This window comes from Hemicordylus capensis, chromosome 4 (genome assembly GCF_027244095.1).
Source record: "Hemicordylus capensis ecotype Gifberg chromosome 4, rHemCap1.1.pri, whole genome shotgun sequence".
Lineage (NCBI taxonomy): Eukaryota > Metazoa > Chordata > Lepidosauria > Squamata > Cordylidae > Hemicordylus > Hemicordylus capensis.
In genome coordinates, this window is record NC_069660.1 from 132,630 (window position 1) to 148,942 (window position 16,313).

General features: G+C 49.6%; 1 protein-coding gene across 3 annotated transcripts in view; it reads right to left on the reverse strand.

Annotated features, from left to right (window-relative positions):
- STAG3 (stromal antigen 3) overlaps positions 1-16,313 on the reverse strand; it is an 80,939-nt gene that overhangs the window by 23,394 nt on the left and 41,232 nt on the right. Inside the window, exons 17-24 of one of the 3 annotated variants that reach the window (XM_053243813.1) lie at positions 10,075-10,164; positions 9,447-9,647; positions 9,184-9,254; positions 8,934-9,021; positions 8,063-8,158; positions 7,888-7,980; positions 1,988-2,108; positions 1,697-1,833 (exon numbers count right to left, since the gene is read on the reverse strand). In XM_053243813.1, coding sequence (XP_053099788.1) covers positions 1,697-1,833; positions 1,988-2,108; positions 7,888-7,980; positions 8,063-8,158; positions 8,934-9,021; positions 9,184-9,254; positions 9,447-9,647; positions 10,075-10,164 — 897 coding nt within the window. Of the gene's footprint in view, positions 1-1,696; positions 1,834-1,987; positions 2,154-7,887; positions 7,981-8,062; positions 8,159-8,933; positions 9,022-9,183; positions 9,255-9,446; positions 9,648-10,074; positions 10,165-16,313 lie in introns of all 3 variants that reach the window. The other 2 variants (XM_053243812.1, XM_053243814.1) reach the window with 2 other exon arrangements.

Sequence of the window (16,313 nt, forward strand, 5' to 3'; positions counted from 1 at the left end):
GTCCTGCTTGCCCTGGCGGGGACAAAAATTAGACCGAAACCCCCTATTCCCAAAGCTGCCAGAGGAGGAATAGGAAGAAGAAGAAGAGGCAGTTGAAAAGGATCTGCGATCCTGACGCTGCACTGAGGAAGGCATAGCTTTCTTCCTGTCCTTAGTCTCAATCAGTACCGGTTCCAACGCTTCACCGAATAGCTTACCTCCCTTAAAGGAAGAATTGGCTAAACTACTTCTCGACTTCTGATCTACCTTCCAGTTCTTGAGCCTCAGGTGCCTCCTGACGGTGATGTCAGAAGCCATGGCCCGGGCAGACAATTGGACTGTATCAAGGGAACTATCGGCGATAAAGGTGGAAACCTTGCCCAACTTGTTGAGCCCCTGTCTAAGAGCCACCAGTTCCGGCGGGACCAGGTGTAGAAGCTCCCTCACCCACAGGACAGAAGCCCGAGCAAATATAGAGGAGGCTACAGAAGCTCTTACAGCGAGCGCAGGGGCCTCGTGGGACCGGTGCAGCGAAGCATCACACTTCTTGTCATCCACATTACGCAGGGGACCCCATCCCTCGGGGACCCCAGCGTTCCCTCGACCCCAGCGTTCCTACCTGGGAGTTCCCGGACGCTGGCAGACCAACGAGGGCCGAACTTCCCCCTTGCAGCGGCGGCGGAGAGTGGACTCCCCCACCTGCTTCCCCCTCGGCGTGGCCAACGACCTCTGGCTGGGGAACTGCAGCCGCTTGCGGTGTGATGCGCTTGGCCGCGTACGCCACCGCTTTTTGCTCCTTCTAGAGCTTTTTCGTCTTCTTTGCCTTGGGGGGCTGAGACTTGGGCGCGGGTGAGGTAACCGCAGCCCACTCAGCGCGGCACGTCGCCAGTGCCACTGAGTCCTCAGAGAGGGAAGGAGAAGCCTCCCTCTCACAGCATGACACTTGAACCTCCATAGCCCTCCAATACCCGCCACGAATGCAGAAAAGATCGTGAGCGGCGCGCTAGGACGTTCTCCTCACCGATATCCTGACTAGCCCCCGACAAACAAGGGAGAACTGAAGGGAACAAGGAGAGGTTGGAGCAAAGAGAAAAAGGCACCTGCTTGGAGCGAGACAGGGCAATCGACTGAGGGGGTTGTCCCTCCCTTCTGCTAGCAAGATCTTTTCTGATTGGCCTCGTCTAGGAGCAGTAGGTCGTGATAACCCATGATCCTCGGATACAATCTTGTCTGAGGGAGAGGGGGCTTCAATACTCCCGTTAGTGAAAAGGCTTCTCATTGGCCTTGCTCTCTGGAGCAGTGGGAGAGGTTGGTGCGTGAGCAAGCGAGGCTGGCAGGTGGGCAGAGGCTGCAAGGGGGCACCACCACCATCACCACCAGGGATGCCAACAGCAACCAACAAAGCCCTAGACTATTTACTGATTGGATGTACATACCGCCCTTCCCAAAATGGCTCAGGGCGCTTCAGGACTAGACTTAGAGAAGCAGCAGCAGCAAGTGCCAGCTCCAGCCATGGCAAGAAAACCAAGTGGCACAACTGCAACAGCCGACTGTTGCCCAGCATGAGACAAGGGGAAGCCCCAGGAAGCTGAGCTGTGAAGGCTTGAGGCCTTGGAGTTCCTGGGCCCTGCAAGAGAAGTGGGCTGCCAAGACACGCCCCTCCCTGGAAACAGGAGCCCAGGGAGGAGTCTTCAGGGCCCCCCCAAGCCTCACCCACCTTGGCATAGTGCTTGAAGACATCCGAAGCGGTGCTCAGCTCCAGGACTCCGTAGACCACAAGTTTGCAGAAGCCAGCCAGCAGGTTGCGGCGCTGGTGCAGCTGCTCAATCTGGCGCTCCTCGTCCTCCTCCGTGTCTGAGGTCAGAGGGCAACAACAGTGGGGGGAGGGGGAGGAGTAGCCCCCACCCACCCCCTGCCAGCCGCTGCCTGGCCTAACGGGCACTGTGCCTGCCACCCCCAGGGAGCCAATTGCAGGGGAGCTTCCCTCTTTGGACCCCGGCATTCCCACCTGGAGCCTGGGCATGGTTGAAGACATGGTCCACGAGGAAGCCGGAGAGCTGGGACTGCAGTGCAGGCTCCGCCTGAATCACCAACCCCTGCAGCAGCACTGCCTGTCCTCCTCGGGCGAGCTGCGGGCCAAAGATCAGGAGCAGATCACTCAGAAGCACAAAGGCCTGGCGGGGAATAAAGAGGCATAAGAACAGCCCTACTGGATCAGGCCCAAGAAGGCCCATCTAGTCCAGCATCCTGTTTTGCACAGTGGCCCACCAGATGCTGCTGGAAGCCACACGCAGGAGTTGAGCTGGCTGTCACCACATCTTGTGGCAAAGAATTCCACAAGTGGATTATGTGTTGTGTGAAAAAGTACTTCGGTTTGTTGGTCCTAGATTTCCTGGCAACCAATTTCATGGGATGACCCCTGGTTCTAGTGTTATGGGAGAGGGATAAGAACTTCTCTCTCTCCACTTTCTCCACACCATGCATGATTTTATAGACCTCTATCATGTCTCCCCGCAGACGTCTTTTTTCTAAACTAAATAGCCCCAGGTGTTGTAGGTGTTGAGAGGAGACTGGTCTTGTGGTAGCAAGCATGACTTGTCCCCTTAACTAAGCAGGGTCTGCCCTGGTTGCATATGAATGGGAGACTTGATGTGTGAGCACTGCAAGATCTTCCCCTCAGGGGATAAAGCCACTTTGGGAAGAGCAGAAGGTTTCAAGTTCCCTCCCTGGCTTCTCCAAGATAGGGCTGAGAGAGATTCCTGCCTGCAGCCTTGGAGAAGCCGCTGCCAGTTTGTGAAGACAATACTGAGCTAGATAGACCAAGGGTCTGACTCAGTAAATGGCAGCTTCCTATGTTCCTATGTAGCCCTGCCTCATAAGGAAGGTGCTCTTCTAGGCCCCTGATTATCTTGGTGGCCCTCTTCTGCACCCTTCCCAGTTCTACAATGTCCGTTTTTTTAGATGTGGTGAGCAGAATTGCACACAGTACTCCAGGTGTGGCCGCACCATCATTTTGTAGAAGGGCATTATCATGAAGTAGGTGGGTGGCTGAGAGCTAACCTGAGGGGACAAAAAGCAGGGACACCAAGCCCAAGGAACCCCACCCCACCCCTGGGCTCCAGGGGGCCACTCTAGTATCATCACACCTCCTCTGTGTTCCTCTCCGCCCCCCCCCCGCCGACTCCTCTGCATCACTACCAAGACCAGGATCCCCTCTCAGGGTCTCTGTGTCTAGTGGCTGCCATGTCCAGCAAAGACCTTCCTGCATGCTCCCTGCATTGACTGCCAGCCCGAGCTTCCTGCCCTTCCCCTCAAAAACCCTCCAGGGCCTTTCCCCTCCTCTTCTTCCCCCCTCTGTCCAGAGGTCGTCTGCTCTCTCAGATGACTGCCATATTCTAGCTTTCCAAATCCACAGGCCTAATGTTCATATTAGGTAAACTGGCTGGAAAATAATTTCTGAGCAGAATAGTGACTGCATGTTTTGCTCCATAACTCTGCTTCTACAAGGGCTAGAGCTTAGCCTTTAAAAAACTATTATTATTAAATGAAAGCTGAAATCCGGGTAAATCTGGGTGGGTTCAGCAATCTGGGTGAGAAGATGCTTAAAATCCAGCAGGCATGGCAACTCTGCAGTCCCTTTCGCTGGAACTCCCTTTCAGATGACACCGGTGGCAGGCCAGGATCAAGCCTCAGCAGCAGAAGGGGGTGCTGGGTATGGATGCAGAGCGCGGAGGGCTCGCTTTCCTCAGTGTCAGGGCTATGAAGGAGAAGCATTAGCAGCCCCATTTCCATGCTCACGGGAGCACGAGGGGAAAGTTCCTCTGATGCTGCCCAGAGCAGGAGAGGGGACCAGCGCAAGACCGGAGCCCTTATGCTGTTCTTGTGAACAAAGGGGGCAGAACAGCAGCAGGACTCAAGGCTGTCATCTGTGCTTGGCTCTGGCTGTGTCAGGCAGGCACAGGGAGACAGGAAGAGGCCCTTCCTGCACAGGACTCAATTGGCAGTGGAGTCCCAACAGCCAGCTGCCTCCCTCTAGTGGCTGCATCCTGTGCAAACTGCTTGGAGGCCACTTTTTTGGAAGAGGCAGTTGTGACACCTTTCCACTTGGGCTGTGTAGGCTTTGGGACCTTCTTGGCCCAATGGGAAATCATATGGCTAAGAAGAGTTTCATAAGAACAACCCATCTGGTCCAGGATCCTCTTTCCCACAGCGGCCTCCCCCAATTTATTTATCATATTTTTATACCGCCTGATATGTAAACCTCTAGGCAGTGTACCAATCCCAACATTAAAAATCACAGGTTAAAATACATATGACACTATTAATATAAAACAAATTATTAAAATTCTAATTAAAAGCTTGCGAGAACAGGAAAGTCTTAAGGGTCTTCCTGAAAACAAACAGAGAAGGAGATGATTTATTTCAGCAGGGAGCATATTCCAAAGCCCTGGGGCAGCCACAGAGAAAGCCCAGTCTTGAGTCACCACCAGACAAGCCAGCGGCAACAGCAACTGGACCTCTCCAGCAGATCATAAAAGGCAGGAGGGTTCATGACAAAGGAGGTACTCTTTTAAATAGCCTGGATCCAAGCCGTTAAGGGCTTTATAGGTAATAACCAGCACTTTATATTTCACCCGGAAACATATCGGCAACCTGTGCAGTTCTTTCAAAACCAGTGTTATATGGTCCCTTCATGTTGTCCCAGAGACCAATCTGGCTGCCGCATTCTGTACCAATTGTAGTTTCTGGACTACGTACAAAGGCAGCCCCACATAAAGTGCATTACAGTAGTCAAGTCTGGAAGTCACCAGCATATGTATCACTGTTTTAAGTTCATTCACCTCTATAAATCGACACAGCTGATGTACCAGCCAAAGCTGATAAAAAGACCTCCTGGCCACAGCCTCAACCTGAGAAACCAGGGAGAGCTTTGGGTCCAGGAGCACTCCCAAGTTACGTACCTGATCTTTCAGGGTGAGTGTAACCCCATCCAGAACAGGCAGATCTAAAAGATCTCTTGGGTTCTAACCCCCTCACAGTCAGTACTTCCGTCTTATTTGGATTCAACCTCAGTTTGTTCTCCCTCATCCAGCCCATTACTGCCTCAAAGCAGGCATTTAGGGAAGATATGCCATTTCCTGATGAGGTCGACATGCAGAAGCAAATCTGGGTGTCATCATCATATTGATAACACCCAGCACCAAACCTCCTGATGATCTCTCCCGGCGGTTTCATGTAGATGTTAAAGAGCATTGGAAGACAGTATGGAGACTTGTGGAACTGCATACTTCAGTTCTTGCTTTGCAGAGCAACAGTCTCCAAGCGACACCATCTGGAATCTACCAGAGAGGTAGGGTGGCACTGTAAAACAGTGCCACCCAATCCCAGCTCTCTCAGGCAGTCCAGAAGGATACTATGGTCGATGGTATCAAAAGCCGCCGAGAGATCCAAGAGGATAAGCAGAGTCACACTCCCTCTGTCGAAAGCCAATTGGAGATCATCCATCAGGCCGACCAAGGCAGTCTCAACCCCATAGCCCACACGAAAGTTGGTTTCAATCTGCATTGCCCAAAACTGCCTGGAGCTGAGAGGCCACCACCCGCTCAATCACCTTGCCCAACCATGGAAAGTTAGAAACAGGACTGTAATTAGCTAACTCCAAGGGATCCAGTGCAGGTTTCTTCAAAACAAAACAAAAAATTCATATGCTGCTTTTAAACAGAAGTTTCCAAAGTGGTTTACATAAAGAAATAACAAACAAACAAGATGGATCCCTGTCCCTGAAGGGCTCACAATCTAAAAAGAAAAATAAGATCAACACAAGCAACTGTCACTGGAGGTCCTGTGCTGGGGGTGGAGAGGGCCAGTTACTCTCCCCCTGCTAATCACTACATTAAAAAGGTGCCTCTTTGCCCAGTTAGCAGGGATTAATAATAAAAGTGGTCTAATAGCTTCAAGACAAGAAGGCATCCTGACCTCCCTCAGAGAAGCATTTATAATATTTACCAGACCCTCTATGATAATAGAAGTATCAGATGAGATAAGCCAAGTTGGGCAAGGTCAAGAGAACAGGCTGTAGGTCACACAGTCATAAAAACAGAAGAACAGTCCTGCTGGATCAGGCCCAAGGAGGCCACTCTTCAGTCCTCTGGTACAGAGCCCGATTGCAAGGATAAGTTATATATTTTAGGAAGGAAGCTGGCAATTTCACATCTGAGTTCTTTGAGGACTCTTGGATGGATGCCATCTGGCCCTGGTGATTTGTTAGTTTTTCAGTTTTTCCAGACAATTTAGATCATCATGTCAATTTCATCTGACTCAGCTCTTTAGCCTCCATCCCTAAAAAGCCTGGTTCAGGAACAGGTATATGCTCAGTATCCGAACTACTGTGAAAATGGACACAAAGAACTCATTTAGCTTCTCTGCAACTTCCATATCCTCCTTAATAATCCCTTTCACTCCCTCTTTGTCTAATGGTCCAACCGCCTCTCTGGCAAGTTTCCTGCTTCTGATGTATTTAAAGAAGTTTTTGTTATTCCTCTTGATACTTTTAGCTAAATGTTCCTCAAACTCTCTTTTTGTCTCCCTTATTGTCACCTTGCATTTTTTTTGCCAGAGTTTGTGTTCCTTTCTGTTCTCCTCATTTGGACAGGCCTTACAATTTCGGAAGGAAGTCTTCTTCCCTTTAATGGCTTCCTTGACGTTACCTGTCAGCCATGCTGGCATCCTCCTGGACTTAGTGGTACCTTTCCTCCTTTTGGGTACACAATCTAACTGGGCTTTTAGTATTGTGGTTTTGAGTAAACTCCATGCTCCATGCACTCTGGAGCAAAGTGACTCTTCTGATTTTCCCTTTCAGCATTCTTTTCACCATACTCCTCATTTTGGAGAAGTTTCCTCTTCTGAAATTCAAAATATCTGTGTTAGACTTCCTTGGTCCAAAGCAGTTTGTCCACTTCCTCAGGAGTCACAAACTGAAAATGATCCAATCTAATCCCATTAGAGGAGTTTCTTGTCACCTCCACAGTAGACTCTACAATCACAGTGGGATCCAATTCAGCCCGAATGTGAGAAATTTTATCCACAAAAAGGTTGTTAAAAATGCCACAGCGAGTAATCAATGGCTCCAAGTTTAAATTCGAGGGGGTAGCCCTCTCACAACCCTAGACAACTCAGCTGGACATGAGTTTGTGAACAGGTAACATCAAGGAAGCCATAAAAGGGAAGACTACTCCCTTCCGAAACTGGAAGACCTGTCCAAATGAAGGAAAACAGAAAGGAACACAAACTCTGGCAAAAGAAATGCAAGGTGACAATAAGGGAGGCGAAAAGAGAGTTTGAGGAACATTTATAGCTAAAAGCATCAAGGGGAATAACAAAAACTTCTTTAAGTACATCAGATGCAGGAAACCTGTCAGGGAGGTGGGTTGGACCACTGGGAGACAATGAGGGAGTGAAAGGGATTATTAGAACATCAGAACAGCCCTGCTGGATCAGGCCCAAGGAGGCCCATCTAGTCCAGCATCCTGTTTCACACAGTGGCCCTCCAGATGCCGCTGGAAGCCTACAGGCAGGAGTTGAGGGCATGCCCTCTCTCCTGCTGTTGCTTCCCTGCCACTGGCATTTAGAGGCCGATGACAGACCTCTCCTCCATGAAATTATCCAAACCCCTCTTCAAGCCATCCAGGTTGTTGGCTGTCACTACATCTTCTGGCACAGAATTCCACAAGTTGATGATGCATTGTGTGAAAAAGTACTTCCGCTTGCTGGTCCTCAATTTCCTGGCAATCAATTTCATGGGATGACCCCTGGTTCTAGTGTGTTGTGTTCATGTCAGTCTCTAGAGTGTGAGAAAGCAAGCAGAAACCATCCACAACTCCCAGAGCTCAAGTCTGCCCTCTTTCTCACCTGCTCCTGGATGTCTGGGTCCACATCAACAAGGCAGTTCTGACAGAGGGCGCAAAAGGAAGACACTTTCTCCTTGAGGCTGAGCAGCTGCTCCTGGGGTAGAGTAAAATCACAAAGATTAAGGTGCAGGAGGGACCCCCACCCCTCTCACCCCCACCCCCCAAATACTGCCTACCTGGCTGGGGCTGGGCCCAGAGAAGGCGGCATCTGAGAGGTGGGCCAGTTCCCAAAGCAATGAGAAGTGAGAGCAGGTCATAGCAGAGAGAGCCACCTGCAGAAAAGGCAAGACTGCCCATTGGAACAGAGGAAGCGGCCTTCTACCGAGCCAGGCCACAAGTCCATCTCGCCCAGGACTGTCTACACAGCCTGGCAGCGGCTTTTCCAAGTTGCAGGCAGGAACCTCTCTCAGCCCTATATGGAGATGCCAGGATAGGAAAAACCTGCAGGGGCTCTTTCCAGAGTGGCCCCATGCCCCAAGCAGAAGGGCTCTTATGGTGCTCACACATACCGTCTCCTCTTCGTATGCAATCCAGGGGGACCCTGCTCAGCAACGGGCACCACTCCTGCTTGCTGCTACAAAACCAGCTCTCCCCCCACTCCACCCACCCAGGCTGACATGATGTGCTCTTCTTGGGGAAGTGGAGCGCCCTGCAGAGCCACCGCTGCTGCAAGCTTGGAGAGAGCGGGCGGAAGCGCCAGAAGTGTCCCCAGCCTGCCTGCTTCCCACCTTCATGGACAGGGCAGCAGCGCTTCTAGTGCTACCCACGATCTCTCCAGCCTCGCCGCTGCCCCCTCTTGGCAGCAGTGGCGGTTCTTCAAACCCCACTATCTACGTAGGGGTCACACATCTCCTGCAGTGGTAGGCGCGCCTTCCTCTGCCTCCCCACATCAGGGCCCGGGTGCGAAGCCTCCACTCTCAACCCCCAGAGCATGGGGGAGAAAGGGAGAGGGGCTCCCACTCTGCAACCTCTCCCATTCAGCTGCAGCGAGGCATCCGGCACGCACTGGGGAGGCCAGGTCCACCTCCTCCACACCCCAGTCCGTACCTGCTTCGGGATCTCGCCCGTGTCCACTGTGTGCTGCAGGAGGCGGATGCAGGGATCAAAGAAGTGCCACGGGGTCAGATCGTGAGCGCTGAATGCAAAAGGCCAGAGGGCAGTCACAAGAGGGGTTCCGCCCCTCCTCCTCCAAGCCACCCAGCAGAAGCAGGGCTGGCCTGAATCCCTGGGAAGACCCTGGGCTTCCTTTCCCGGGTCTAGGATACTGAGCGACGGGACCGCCCCGCTTCTGACTCACCTGTGAAAGATGGCGATGCGCTTAAGAGTAGCAGCCACACTGTACGCTTCGTCGGTCTCCAAAAACGAAGCCTGAGCAGGAAGCAAGCCAAGGAGAGGGGAAGCAAAAGAGCACGTCACGCACACTTTACTGGCCTGGCCCCCTAAGAAGCAAGCCAACTCACCAGCCTCCCCGCCCCTTCACCCCCCAGAGTGGTTCACAGCTCATATACACCCAGAGCAGAGAACGGGCCCCTCCCAGCTCCATTCTCTAGCTCAGGGCACCTGGAGCAGTTCAGAAGCCTCCTGCTGGAATCTGTCTGCCAGGCGGTCCACAAGGCGGCTTCGAGCAACATCCACGCGGCGGTAGAATGTGAATTCTGGACGGCAGAGCACATGGAGAGTCCGGGAAGCCGCCTCCAGCACCTCACGGTCCATGTGCTTCTCCACCACCTCCCACAGCTGGGCCAGCAGCAACTCCAAATACTTGAGGGCCGGGGGGAAGATGGAAGAGGAACAGCAATGTCGAGAGGTAGTCCTTTGGGGTGGGGCTAGATTAGCTAGCTGGGAAGAGGCCACAGACACAGCCCCACACCCCAACCCCCCTGGATCCACCAAGGGTTCGAGAAGCGCCTTAGGGTGGAGTGCGTGCAGACCGGGCGGTGTCCAACTTGATAGAAGGCTGCCTCCTATGTCCCTAATCATTGCTGTTTTGTGGGGAGGGGGCGGGTTAGGGTTGGGGTTGGGGGCAATCTGCTTGAAGGTCCCGGTTCACTCCCTGGCATGTCCAGGTAGGGCTGGGAGAGACATCTACCTGAAACCTTGGAGAGCGGCTGCCTGTCAGTGTAGACAGTACCAAGCCAGATGGACCAATGGTCTGACTCAGTATAAGGCGGCTTCCTAGATTCCCTACCTTCTCCAAGCGGCCAGTGCTGTAAAGAGTCAGGTCAAAGTAACGGGGGGCCTCCAGCAGAGGTACCACCTTCTCGGCATCAGCTGAAAACTGCCAGAAGAGAGCAGAGACCTCAGGCTTCTGTATGACCAGCAGGGGGGACAATTGGGGTGTGTGGACCCAGGCAGGAAAGTAGCCCCCTCAACATAATTGGCCTGGAATCCAGACCTTGGCAAGAGAAGGCTACACAAAAGCCCAGGGGTAGCCACCATGAAGGTTTCATCTTGTTGGCAGAAGAGAGGGCATCTGCAGTGGGTTAAGTCCACCCAACTGTTCTCGTGGCAGGATCATGTCAAGGAGGCTGTGCTGTCTTGGCCGCCCTTGAGGCGAGACCAAGTCCAAGCAAGGTCAGTCTGCAGGACCTTGGAGAGGTCCAAGGGGACAATGAGTGGCCTCCACACCACTCCGATGCAGCCCAAGCCCTTAATCACCTCTGAGCCCAGCCTGCCCCTGCCGCCTTGAGAGGGTGAGCCCTAAGAAGGCAGCCTTCAGCAGCCTGGCACTCCCCCTCTGCTCTACCTGCCTTTGGCAAGCTCCAATTCCAGAGAGCCCAGGCCCTGACCCCAGTTCCAGGACTCCCTCCGGCTCTAGCCTGCTGCCAAGATCCATGTCTGGGGCTCGTGCCTGGCACTGACTTTTCATAGTTCGGTTCGAGAGCGCCCCCTACAGTGAGCGAGGGCAACGACGGGCTGAGCCATGACCGAGGCAAGTCTTGACAAGACTCGTGGGAGGAGATTCCTCCCAGTTCTTCTGGACGCACTGACTAGAGTCACAGACTGCAAAACTGAAACTCTCAACAAGAAAGCAGATAAATAATGTTAATCAAGATCAGAGTATTCAAGTTAACAGAACTGTTAAAATCACTGTCAGAGAGGTGAAATCTCTGCAGAGAGAGAATCACTAAGAACTGGAACAAACAGAACTTGAGGCTAAATTGAGGGAAAAGAAAAACAGGTTGCTTACCTGTAACAGATGATCCTTGAGTGACCCTAGGTGTTCACACCACTGGGATACACGCCTGCGCAGGCAACTGTTCGGGAAGATTCCAAAGCTTTGTGCAGCGCTCCCAACTCCGCCCACCGCACACATGCGTCCGTTAAAGGGCGGGCGGAGTGCCACTCTCCTCGGTTCCTGGATGACCACTGGGCTTCAGCAACCATCGTAAGAACTGGAGAAGTTAAGTAAAAACACAGACGTTGCCCAGAGCACGAACTCCAAGAAAGAGGGGAGGCAGGATGGGAAGTGTGAATACCTAGGATTTCTTAAATATCATCTGATACAGGTAAGCAACCTGTTTATCCTTGACGCAATCCCAGTGCATTCACACCACTGGGCGATTAGCAAGCTTCTACAGGAGGAGAGTTTCTTGGACTGATAATTGATGTGAAAACTGGTGTTTATTTTAGGAATGAAGGACAAGTCCATACACATGACTACTTTGTCTTTGTGAAATCTGACAATACCTAGGAACACTTAAGTATCATCGGATACAGGTAAGCAACCAGTTTATCTGTCATAAGGAGAAACAGACCTAAGAGCACACAATTCCCCACCCTTCTGGCCAAGGTGATGACTATGAAAAAAGCTGCTTTAATAGACAGAAACAGGAGATGAACAGAAGCCATAGGTTCGAACGGACTGCTCATGAGACCTGTTAGGACCAGAGAAAGAGAGCACTGTGGTGCTGGAGCCCGCACATATGGATACATGTTCTCCAGGTGCTTGTATTTTGGGGGAGTGGGGAAAAACAGTAGAGGCATCCATGCCCGTATGACAACTGGAGATGGCGGCAAGATGGATCTTAATAGATGCATTAGAGAGACCAGCCAATTTCAGGCTAGACACTATGTCAATACTTGCAATATGGTAGCTCTTGTGGGCGAGAAGAAGTGCACTTCTGCATAAAGCATGAAGCACTGCCACTTTGCCGCGTAGGTTTTGCTTCTAGAGGGTGTCTTTTCATTAAAGAGGATCTCCTCTAACGGTTGGTTGCTGGGCTCAGTGGCTTGATTCTCTACATGGTGAGTTTTAGCATCTTGACATCAGGGTGTAACACTCGCCTGTGATGCATGGACAGCAGGTCCAGAACGGCCGGTAAGGTTCAGGATCTGCCCCTGGAAAATCTCAACATGGTAGAATACCATGCTTGATGTGGCCAATCCGAGGTGATCAGAATGCAATCCGTCCCCAGATAGATGATCCTGTTGAGGACATGCAGGATCAAAGGAAGGGGTGGAAATAGATAATATAGGGTCTCGTTCCATGGAACAAGGAAGCCGTCACCCCAAGGAGTTGGCGCCTATGTGTGCCCTTGAACAGAACAGATTGGATCTTGCATTCTCCTCTGACGCGAATAGGTCCATTTGTGGGAATCCCCATGTATGGAAGATGAAGAACAAGTAGGTCATGGACATGCTCCATTCGTGCGCGTCTGAATGATGCAGTGTGTGGCTCAATGAATCAGCTTCCACATTGTTGACCCCTTTGATGTGGATAGCAACAGGATGAATTCCAAGTAGAAATCACCACTCCCACAGTTTCAACACTAGGCCATATTTGATTATTGATTAACTGTTTTAAATTTTAAATTATTGTAATATTTTTAATCTTTTTGTTTGTATTGTTTTATTGTAAACCACCCAGAGATGTAAGTTTCAGGCAGTACTGATTGACTGATTAAGTGCCGTCAAGTCGGTGTCAACTCTTAGCAACCACAGAGATGGATTCTCTCCAGGATGATCTATCTTCAACTTGGCCTTGAAGGTCTCTCAGTGGTGCAATTCGTTGCTATCGTAATCCAGGCCATCCAACTTACTGCTGGCCGTCCTCTTCTTCTCTTTCCTTCAACTTTCCCCAGCATTATGGAATTCTCAAGGAGCTGGATCTTGGCGTAATGTGTCTGAAGGATGATAGTTTGAGCCTGGTCATCTGTGCCTCGAGTGAAAATTCTACACTGATTTGTTCTATGATCCATTGGTTTGTTTTCTTGGCTGTCCATGGTATCCTCAAAAGTCTTCTCCAGCACCAAAGTACAAAAGTGTCAATGCTTTTTTTATCTTGCTTCTTCAAAGTTTTATACTGTTTTTAAATTGTTAAACTGTTTTAACATTTTATATTTGTTTTAATTGTTTTTATGTCATTGTTAACTGCCCAGAGACGAAAGTTTGGGCGGTATATAAGTTAGTTAGTTAGTTAAATAAATAAATAAATGAATGAATGAATGAATCCTGCTTTCGCATCCATAGCGTGTCAGAGGAAAAACCAGTGTCTAGACGATTCTAATCTTTGTACCTTTGTACCCTTATACAAAACTATGGTGCGACCACACTTGGAGTACGGCGTACAATTCTGGTCACCACATCTTAAAAAGGACATTGTTGAACTGGAGAAGGTACAGAAGAGGGCAACCAAGATGATCAGGGGCCTAGAGCACCTTTGTTATGAGACAAGACTACAACACCTGGGGCTTTTTAGTTTAGAAAAAAGACAACTGTGGGGAGACATGATAGAGGTCTATAAAATCATGCATGGTGTGGAGAAAGTGGAGAGAGAGAAATTCTTTTCCCTCTCACACAACACTAGAACCAGGGGTCACTCCATGAAATTGATTGCCAGGAGGTCTAGGACCAACAAACGGAAGTACTTTTCCATACAACGCGTTTCCACTTGTGGAACTCTCTGCCACAGGATGTGGTGACAGCCAACAACCTGGATGGCTTTAAGAGAGCCGGTTAGGGTTAGGGTTTGGATGACTTCATGGAGAGGTTTGGATGACTTCATGGAGGAGAGGTCTATCAATGGCTACTAGTCGGAGGGCTGTGGGCCACCTCCAGCCTCAAAGGCAGGATGGCTCTGAGTACCAGGTGCAGGGGAGTAATGGCAGGAGAGAGGGAACACCCTCAACTCCTGTCTGTGGCTTCCAGCGGCATCTGGTGGGCCACTGTGCGAAACAGGATGCTGGACTAGATGGGCCTTGGGCCTGATCCAGCAGGGCTGTTCTTATGTTCTTAAGTTGATTATGCGTTGTGTGAAAAAGTACTTCCGTTTCCTGGTCCTAGATTTCCTGGCAATCAGTTTCATGGGATGACCCCTGGTTCTAGTGTTATGGGAGAGGGAGAAGAATTTCTCTCTATCCACTTCCTCCATCCCATGCATGATTTTATAGACCTCTATCATGTCTCCCCGCAATCGTCTTTTTTCTAAATAAAAAACATCATCTAAATATCCTTTCCAAGGCCTTCATTGCAACCCTACCAAGTGCTAGTCAGTGGTATATTTCTTGACTGCTGAATCATATACTGTTAAAGGTAGATCTTAAAAGGCAGAAGCTATCCACCACTTCAATGTCTTCATTGTCAATTCTGAGTACCCACTGTCATTAGTTTAGTCTTCTTGACATTTAGTCGTAGTGCCATTTTTTCACTGTGCTCCTTGACTTTCATTACTAGAGTTTGCAGATCATCCGCATTCTCAGCTATCAGAGTGGTGTCATCAGCGTAGCGCAAGTTATTGCTGCTTCTTCCTCTAGCTTTAAAACCACCCTCATCTTTTCCCGATCTGTCTTCTCTCAGTATATGTTCAGCATATAAATTGAATAAAGAAGAAGAAAGTATACAGCCTTGTCTTACTCCTTTGCCGACCTGGAAACAGTCTGTTTTAATATGTTCCATCTGGACTGTCGCTTCCTGTCCTGTGTATAGATTTCTCATGAGAACAATGAGATGTTCTGGGATGCTGATTTTCCTAAGGATATTCCACAATTTGACATGGTTGACACAATCAAAGGCTTTTCTGTAGTCAATAAAGCACATATTGACTTATTTCTGGTATTCTTCGGCTTTCTCAATTATCCAGCGTACATCAGCAATTATGTCTCTGGTTCCTCAACCATTTCTGAAACCAGCTTGAACATCCAGCATTTCCCTTTCCACATAGGGCTCTAATCTGCGTTGGATGATCCAGAGCATTATTTTGCTAGCATGTGAAATTAAGGATATTGTGTAATGGTTTGCGCAATCTGTTAAGTCTCCTTTTTTTGGTATGGGTATGTAGACTGACCTCTTCCAATCTGTTGGCCACTGTATTGTTTTCCAAATTTGCTGGCATAGTTTGGATAGAGTCTTGACTTATTCTTCTTCTGTTGCCTGCCATATTTCTGTAGCTATTCCATCAATTCCTATAGCCTTCCGACTTGGTAATGACCAAAGTCCTAATCTAACTTCATCTTCCCGTACTAGAGTATCTTGTATGTTGATGTCCCTGCTGTACAGATTTTCAGTATACTACTTCCATCTCTGTTTGATCTTCTCTGAATCAGTTACTATCTGTCTTTCGGCATCCCTTAACATGTCAATTCAAGGTTGGAACCTCCCTCTGAGTTCAGAGATCTTTTGGAAAACCCGTCTTGTTTTCCTGTGTCTATTTCCATCCTCTAGGTCTTTACAGATGTCATTGTAGTACTGCTCCTTGTCTCTTCTAACAGCTTTCTGAAATTCCCTATTAAGTGCCTTCCTGAGGTCTTTCTCTTTCTTGACTTTGGCTTCTCTCCTCTTCTGCGCAATTTCCACCGTATGTTCTGACATCCAATTTGGCTTTCTTCTGCTTGTTGGTCTTTGGCAGTCTCTTGTCACATTCATCCTTTTAAGAACTTCTCTGATTTCACTCCACAGTTCCTTGGGTTCCCTATCAATGAGGTTCAGAACTTCAAAGCAGTTCCTGATGTTCTCCTTGAAAATGGTGGGTATATTCTCAAGATCATATCGTGGTAGCTGTATAGCTTTATTTATTTGCTTTAGCTTGACTTGGAACTTGCATATGAGCAGTCCGTGATCTGTTCCACAATCGGCCTCCAGCCATGTCTGCTGTTATAACTAAGCTCTTCCACCTCCTTTGCAATAATGTAATCAATTTAATTTCTGTGTACTCCATCTGGTGATGTCCATGCATACTGGTGCCGTTTTGTTGTTTGAAGAATATGTTAGTGATGTTAGCGCAGGTTGATGTTAGCGCAGGTTGTCAGCCAATCACTGGCTTGGCAGAAATTAACAAGTCGTTCTCCTGCTTCATTTCTGTTTCCTAGGCCATACAGTCTGACTGTGTTTTCCTCCTTACCTTTTCCAACTTTGCCATTCCCGTCTCCAACCACCAGCATCACATCTTGCTTGCATGTTCTGTCAATTTGAGACTTAACTTGTGCATAA